We start from the raw sequence: 9284 nt of genomic DNA on the forward strand, positions 1-9284 counted from the left end.
ATTTCACCTTGATGAGGCTTACCTTGACCACTCCTTTTAATATTTCAAGTTGACAACAGCCCATACTCCTACCATTCAAAATTTCAAATTGCCTTACTTTGTTCTGCTTTTGATTTTGTTCCACAGTATTTACAACTTTCGAATATGCCACACAATCATTTATTAAATCTATTATTTATTGGTTGTATCCTTCCGCTGAGCTATAAGAGAGAAGAGGTTTGGATTTTTTTTAAGCCTACAGGAAGTCACTTTATTTACAGAAAACAGTAATTTGAGGAGTCTTGTTCACAGAGGGTGACCATCCCCCTTCCTGCTGGTGCTATTGGAGGGCTTGGGAGTGACATCCTCAGTCCTCCTTGATCTTCATCCCTGAACAGGCAAGGTCTCTGAGGGCTGACTATGATCCAGGCCCAGGAGTTTTGATTTTCTTTCCTCCTGTGTACTGGGGTTCTATGTGGAGGGCAGTGATGCCCAGCCTCTTGAACCTCTGTTCCATATCCTGGGTGGCCCACATGACTGCATATGGAGAAGACTCATCTTTGCCAGCCTTCACCTTCATCCTACCAATCACATGGGCAGGTGGCTTCTTTGCCAGAAAGGTGGGTGGTGCCATAGATGAAAGTGTTGTTGAAAGATATAAAGATATGGTAGACACTAAACACTTTTTCTTCTTCGGCCACCTGAGGTCTGAGACTGTTCTTTCTCCTTTTCCTTCTCCTTGCAAGGTGCTATTTCTGTGCATCTTCTCAGACTCCATCACCAGAAAGAGCGAGAGCAGAGGGTTTTGACTGTATTATTCCCTAACATATCCAAAGCACACTGGATTGAATTACTAGCTGAACCAAATGAGCTTATCTTCATACACTGAACTTTCAGGGTTATAATCTATGTACATATATTTTTTAAGACCATTGGGGATGGCTCAAAACATCCTCCAAATAACACGCATATTCAATATGGGTTAAAGGCGCACCGCTGTCATTATTTAAGATTCACTCAGTGCTAGATTCCAAATAAAAGATCAACAACTTATATATGCCATTACATTTGCAATAATATATTAAGTATTTAGTATTCAAAACTCTGTGTTCTGAGAAGTACAATAATATAAAAACATCATCCCTAGAAATTTACTAGTCAGAAGGGAAGAAAAACATAAATTTCATATTTATCTGACCACTGAATTTCTTCTCAGCTATAATCCTCTATTGTAAAACCAAATAAAACAGTATCTTTTTTCAGGAGCTCAGACAAAAACATTTATTCTCCCTATCTTTTCCAAGGCTCTTTAGAATTGTAGTAAATGAAACGTCTGGTTACCTGGTTAACTCTTCCCTGGATGCTAATGGGATTACACATTCATTTAAATTTGGCTTTTTAAGGAGTTCCCTGGAGGCCAGGCCAGCATGCTGAGCTCAACTAATAGACTTTTAGCATCACAATCTAGGTACACATTTTTTTTTTTTTTTAATGCCACAGGGACCTTAAAATGGCTTAAAGTAGATGAAATATTGTCATTATGTTCTTATGTGATGTTCTGTAGTGCTGGGATATTTTTAAAATGTTTGAGTGATATTTTAAACAAAGTAATAAAATACACAATCTGTCCCTGGGTGGTACAACTCAAACTATATCTATGGAAACGGGACTCAGTGACCATGAATGTTAATCCATCTGCATTTTCACAAAGAGGTACAAAATGAAAATCTCAATTCCAACTACATTTTTTTTTTTTTTTTTTTTTTTCAAATGCAATCTCCTGGGTGGGTGACTTGATGTATTTGATATGCAGGAATAATGTTTTCTCCCTAAGGTGTGGTTATTAATGTCCTATCATTTTCAATCTTTTAAAATCTAGGGGGCTGGCCTTGCTCTTAATGAGTAGACAGCTAAGAATGATGTAATTCTGGCCCTTGTTTGAGGATTTATGTAATACACCAATGCTCCCACTTACATCGTGATGTTTGATTTAAACAGCAAGATACCTGCCCCATTACTGTATCTGCTCCCCACTACCTATCAATCTAAAGGACTGACTTTATTTTGTCTTGCTGTTTCAAAATCAAATATCCATTTCTCACTAAAGTTGCTTTTAGAATGAACATCTCTGACAGCATTTTCTGATACTACTAGCTGACAGCAGATACCCAGGAAAAGGAGAGGTTTAATTGAGAAGAGAATAGAGAGGAAAAGAGAAGTCCTTATATAAAATAGTGTCATGAAAAGATGCTCAATGTCGCTCTTCATCAGGGAAATACAAATCAAAACCACACTCAGATATCACCTCATGCCAGTCACAGTGGCCAAAATGAACAAATCAGGAGACTATAGATGCTGGAGAGGATGTGGAGAAACGGGAACCCTCTTGCACTGTTGGTGGGAATGCAAATTGGTGCAGCCACTCTGGAAAACAGTGTGGAGGTTCCTCAAAAAATTAAAAACAGATCTACCCTATGACCCAGGAATAGCACTGCTAGGAATTTACCCAAGGGATACAGGAGTGCTGATGCATAGGGGCACTTGTACCCCAATGTTTATAGCAGCACTTTCAACAATAGCCAAATTATGGAAAGAGCCTAAATGTCCATCAACTGATGAATGGATAAAGAAATTGTGGCTTATATACACAATGGAGTACTACGTGGCAATGAGAAAGAATGAAATATGGCCCTTTGGAGCAACATGGATGGAACTGGAGAGTGTGATGCTAAGTGAAATAAGCCATACAGAGAAAGACAGACACCATATGGTTTCACTCTTATGTGGATCCTGAGAAACTTAACAGAAACCCATGGGGGAGGGGAAGGGGAAAAAAAAAAGAGGTTAGAGTGGGAGAGAGCCAAAGCATAAGAGACTCTTAAAAACTGAGAACAAACTGAGGGTTGATGGGGGGTGGGAGGGAGGGGAGGGTGGGTGATGGGTATTGAGGAGGGCACCTTTTGGGATGAACACTGGGTGTTGTATGGAAACCAATTTGACAATAAACTTCATATATTGAAAAAAAATAAATAAAATAAAATAGTGTAGAGTACTAGTGACCTACATATATGTCCATGGCTATTCCCATGCCTATACTCATGCCTATGCCTACTACCCATTCCCAAGCCTATGCTTATGCCTATACCCATGTCTATGCCCGTACTCATGCGTACACCTATGTCCACGTTTGTGCATATGCCTGTGCCCATGCCTATGCTTTTGCTTATGCCTATACCATTGTCTATGCCTGTGCCTATACACATTCCTATGCCCATGCCCATGCCTATGCCTATATTCATGCCTAGACCTATATGCATGCCTATGCCCATGCCAGAGCCCATGCCTTTGGCCATGGCTATATCTATACCCGTACTTATGTCCATGCCCATACCTATACCCAGGCCTATGCGTATATACCCATTCCTGTACCTGTCTGCTTCTGTATCTTCATCTGTATCTATATTTGAATGAAAGCCAATTAAAAAATGTGAACATTTTGGGACACCTGAGTGGCTCAGTCTGTTGAGCGACTGACTCTTGATTTCGGTTCAGGTCATGGTCTCACAGGTCATGGGTTTGAACCCTGTGTCAGGCTCTGTGCTGACATCTCAGAGCCTGGAGTCTGTTTCAGATTCTGTGTCTCCCTCTCTCTCTGCCCCTCCCCTGCTCGCACTCTGTCTCTGTCTCTCAAAAATAAATAAGTGTTAACAAATTTTTTAAAAAAATGTGAATATTTTTATGGGCCACATTTTTTTTTTTCCATTCTAGATAAAAATAGCTATACTGAGTCCTGTAGGGAAAAATGGATATTTTAAAAATTAGACATCATTTTGTAGAATATAATGGTTTATCTTATTGAATAGAAGAATGCCAACGAGAAACTTGATATCGTTTTCTAGCCATCAATATATCAGCATCTTTGGGCACATTTGAGAAGTTGTAAACTCGAGGAGTGGTCTTGTTGTTCAATCTGAAATGAGATTCAGAGTGGGCTAGGCACGTGGGGTCACTGGACACTGTGCATGGAATTGAACTGGGGAGCTGGAGAGCACCGTGGACATTTGCAGAGTGGGGAGAAGGAGGCTCCACGAGCTGGAGATGGGCCATGGGAGGGTTTCAAAGGCAGTTCCCAGCTATTTCATCATTTTCCAGTGTCCAAGTGTACTGCCTAATCCATCTTCCTTTTGTTTTAATATGTAATTTTAACCTTGAAACTTCTCCATTATAAACACTTAATATGTGGTTCACAATGTACATACACAGAATGGAAAACTTTCCAAGAAGCAAAATGTATTTACTCACCTTCAAAAATATAATTGCAAAATTTGCCACTCACCTTTCATCTTAACATATTTAGAAATTCAGGTGACTCACTCTTATTTTGTGCCTAAAACAGCTAAAAAATGGAACGAACATCTTACCTTATGAGAGTTCGGTGCCACACCTTGAGAAAAGTTAGAAAGTAGGTCAAAAGGTTATTTTGGGGTGGTTTGTTGGTGTACATGTGAATTATTGTTTTAAACATAATGGGTTTCTGTAATTTTGGCTAATTTGTAATGATAGCTATTTCTATTGACAGGTGGTTTAAAACCATTTGTGAATAATCAATCATCCTGCAAAAGAAGAAAAACTATCATGGTTTAACAAATAGTCCATATTTATCATTTTTAGTTTTATATATTTTTAATTTTTATTATTTAATAAATATTCCACAATCAATATTTGAGCAATCACAGTATTCAGGTTACCAACAAAAAATGTATGATACATTACTGATTTACTCTGGGGTCATAGTATTTTGTAGAATGTAAATAATTACAGGTAAAAAATGTGGTACATAAAATACTTATGTTTTTTAATGGTCCTCATGCCAATCTCTATCTCTCTCTACCTCTATTTATCTATATTAGTATATATTTGTATCTCTGTCTACATTGATATATGCTGATATCTATATCTGTATTGATATAGATGATAATACAGATGTAGATAGGTACAGATATAAGTATTAGGTCAAAGGTATGAGTATTGTTATCGATCATTGTCATAGTCAATTAAGGATGCTATAACAAAGTACCATAGACTGGGTGGCTTATACACAACAGAAATTTATTTCTCTCAGTTCTGGAGGCTGTAAGTCCAAGATTAGGATATTACATGATTGGGTTCTGGTGAGATCCCATTTTTGACTTGCAGACTGCCAATATCTCATTGTTCAGAAGAGGGAGAGAGTGGTTTGGAGCCCTTTTATGAGGGCACTAATCACATTCATGAGGGCTGCATCTTCATGAAATAATTACCTACCAAAGGCCCTACCTCTTAAAACCATCACACAGGGGGCTAGGAATTTCAACATATGAATTTTGAGGAGACACAAACATTCATTTCATGGCCTTCACCATTATCCTAGACCATTCTACATGTAGACTGAAGTAACTGAGACTGTTTTCCTCTTGGTATGGGTCTAGTGTAATAAGTGTTGAAAATATTTATCAGTCACCTTTGTCTCCTCTAACCCGCACAAGTATAGTTCTGAGGTCTTATGATTTGAAGTCTGAATCTTCCAAAATTTGTAGCTCATTTTTACCAAAGCTGGCAATATTCATTCACTCATTCCCCAAACACATAATGAGCTCTCACTCTTTATCAGATATTGTACCAAATGCTGGGAATACAGAAAATGGGACTTGGTTCATACCTTTATTTATTGTCTGGTAAGGGAAATGCAAATTCACTTGTCAACATAAAATTAAAACACAATATGGTACAAACGAGGTGCCATAGAAGGAAAATAAGGGCTGGGAACTTAGACCTGACTTTTATAAATAGACTCTTTGTGGCATAAGCTTGATGTGCTAGAAAAAACCCTTGGTATGTGGGATCCAGGATTTACCTTTCCTCTACCTGAGGAAGAAGGGGATGAAAGCACAGTCAGGCTCAGAAATCATTTTTCTTTTTTTACTGAATGTGTATAGTGATTCATCTGCTGGGTCTAAAGCTGGTCTCTGAAGTTCAGCCTCCCTGCTCCTAATAGTACTGTCTCCCCAAGTACTAGACTCTGCTCCCCAAATCTAATCACACGCTGAGAGTCTGAAGGATGCAGGCTTCAATGGGAGAGGGAAGAAATTTGTTTCCCTTCTGAATTTGCAGGGTTCGCACAGAAGGCACTCACGTTATCATAAATCACAGAGACTTCTAGCACAATATAATCTCCAGAACAACTGAATGGAACCACTTCCTGGAAGACCTTTTGTCATTTCTTATGCCAGACTGGGTGGTGACCCTATGCTGATTTATCTCAAGTTGGCTATACCTCTTGATCATGATAAAACAGAGATCCTAATGTTGACCCCCCAGGGATATGTGTGAGGATTGTAATGTGTCTGCCATTTAATAGGCACAGTGGTAACTGCCATCCTTTCCCTCAAACCATCAATTCCTCAACTATTTCTCTGTTAGCATCAAGAGTAAGTGTAGGGGAAGAAAAAAAATGTTAAAACATGTATTATTTGGTTTACTTATGGGGATGCTTTGGTAAAAGATAAAGTAGGGGAAAATGTTCAAAATTACTGTGAATAACTGTCTTTTTATTTATTTAAAAAATGACGGATTACCAGTTTATCACTGGTAATCAAGTCAGTTCACACTGGCAGAAGTGAATTACAACTATTGTGTAGCCCAAATTTCCACTATGTTAAAACATCACTTGTGCTTATATTTGCAAGTTTTTCAGTAGAATAACTTTCTTCTGATACCCCTAACCCACAGTTCTAACACATTATCAAGTCAATAAAATATTCCTAGATCAGGTTTTGTAAAGGCATTCATTTTTTTACTGGTTATGAGAAATTATCACTGTATGGCCTATTTTGTAAATAAGCGTGGTTGGCAGTTACAAAGTACACAGAGACTGTAGCTTTCTTCAATTTAGAACATGTGTGAATTATCATATTTTTACTTGGATTTCTGTATTTAGCCGCCCTCTATTAGTCTGTTCCTTGTCTAAGCTCTATATTTGCCCCAAATCCAGAGATTTGTATTCTTAGAGTTATTTATTTGAATTTCCTTCTGTGGACTACCTGAGAGTCATAACTCTTTCTGATATTCTGCTTCTATTGAACATTTTCTTTTTCTGTCCTCTGTCTCCCACCTAAGTACCATGGATTGCTCTTTTGTGTGGTGATTGCTGCGTCGTGGAGGCATTTCTCTTTTTATTTCCCTGTTAACCACAAACCTTGAATGGTAAAGCTCTGGTTATTCAAGAGCCAGTGTAGTTGAAGTATTATGAGCACAGACATTAGTGCTAGACTACCCCTTTCCTTCCCCAGCTCTTCCCCTTACTGGTTATGTGATTTGGGCAAAGTTACTTAAACTTTCATGTCCTTAGTTTTCTTGGCTGTAAAATGCCAATAATAATCATGTCTACCACATGTATTTGTTGTGAAGACTAAATGCGTTAATAATTTACAACATCCTGTGGTACATAGTAGGTGCTAGACAAGTGTTAGATATTATTTCTTTTTGAACCTCATCACGGCCACTGTTCTAAAACAAGATCTTAATAATTTACATCTGTGAAGGCTGAGCCTCAAATTCAAATTTTGACTCACATCCTGTTATTCAGTTATCCATACCATATTCATTGACCACCCCCAGGAGGAGCCAATCGATAGTTTCTTTTGTCAGGCACTCTTGGAGGTATCATTTTGAATCTTTGCCAGAATTGCCATTTCAAACATTTTGTTCTCTTTCCCTCATCAATACATTTATACTTATTAGGTACCTCATTTCAGTCTTCATTTAAGAAAGTACAATTATATTTAAGTAGATGAACATGAGTGTGAGATACTTGTCGGCAAAGTTATTTCTTTGCTACCTCTTAGTAGCCCATTACTACGCTCAATGATTCGATCTTTAACTTTCCAGGACATCCAAAACTTTAGTATTAGGCATTTCTGAGGATAATCAAAAGTGGGAAACTTTGGTTAGTAGCCAAAATTTACATGACAAGCATATATTAAAAAACAATGTAATTCCTCTTTTAATGAGAAAAGTATCAAGCAATTGATAATTCATATGATTTAATAGAGTATTACAAGACTTGTAAGGAAGGACACTGCCTGCCATATTCCTTTCTATCAACGAAGTCCTTTCCTTAATGTCTTATATCTATCCCTTTATGTATTTCTAAATAATAAACCGATAACAGTGCTTCTATATTTACCACTTTTAGAGTTCAGTCCTATCTTCGGGCTTCACTTCTAATTCCAGTTCTCTTGCTATTTCTGCCACATCCTCACGGAAGTCTTAAATTTTTCAAAATCATCCATGAGGGTTGGAATCAACTTCTTCCAAACTCCTGTTCATGTTGATATTTTGCCCCCTTCCCATAAATTATGGATGTTCTTAATGATCTCTAGAATGGTGAATTCTTTCCAGAAGGTTTTTAATTTACTTTGCCCAGATCCATCAGAGGAATAACTATCTATGGCAGCTATAGCATTACAAGATGTATTTCCTAAATAATAGAACTTACAAGCAGAAATGACTTCTTGATCCATGGGCTGTAAATTGGATGTTGTATTAGTCAGCATGAAAACAACATAAATCACGTACATCAGAACCTTTGGGTGACTATCAGTGAAGACTCATAGTTTGAAAGGAAAAAAAATTTTTTTTCCTGAGCACTATTTCTCATCAGTAGCCTTAAAATTTGGTAAACAGGCTTTGTTGTTCCATTTACAGAGCACAGCAGAGTAGAGGCCGCATACTTCTTAAGGGCCCTAGGATTTTCAGAGCGATAAATGCACATTGGCTTCAACTTCAAGTCACCAGCTGCCTTAGCCCCTAACAAGAGAGTCAGCCTGTCCTTTACAGTTTTGAAGCCGGGCATTGACTTCTCCTCTCTAGCTATGAAAGTCCTAAATGACATCTTCTAATAGAAGGCTGTTTTGTCTACAGTGGAAACCTGTTGTCTAGTGCAGCCACCTTCATTCATTGTCTTAGCTAGATCTCCTGGATAACTTGCTGCAGTTTCTACGTCAGCGCCTGATACTTCACAATGCATTTTATATTGTAGAGACAGCTTCTCTCCTTGAGCCTCTTGAACCCACCTCTGCTAGCTTCAAAATTGTTTCTTCCTCACCTCTCTCAGACTTCAAAGAATTGAAGAGAATTTGGGCCATGCTCTGGAACAGACTTTAGTTTAATGGAAAGTTGTGGCTGATTTGATCTATACAGACTACTCAAACTTTCTCCATGTTGGCAATAAGTCTGTTTCACTATCTTATCATTCATGTGTTCAC

General features: G+C 38.0%; 1 protein-coding gene across 1 annotated transcript; it reads right to left on the reverse strand.

The window, feature by feature from the left end:
* Positions 1–397: 397 nt before the first annotated feature.
* LOC102972068 (40S ribosomal protein S14-like) lies at positions 398–757 on the reverse strand. The gene has a single exon (XM_015545091.2). The coding sequence runs from the start codon at positions 755–757 to the stop codon at positions 398–400; it is 360 nt and encodes a 119-aa protein (XP_015400577.2).
* Between the last annotated feature and the right edge of the window lie 8527 nt (positions 758–9284).

The sequence above is a fragment of the Panthera tigris genome, chromosome B1 (assembly GCF_018350195.1).
Source record: "Panthera tigris isolate Pti1 chromosome B1, P.tigris_Pti1_mat1.1, whole genome shotgun sequence".
Lineage (NCBI taxonomy): Eukaryota > Metazoa > Chordata > Mammalia > Carnivora > Felidae > Panthera > Panthera tigris.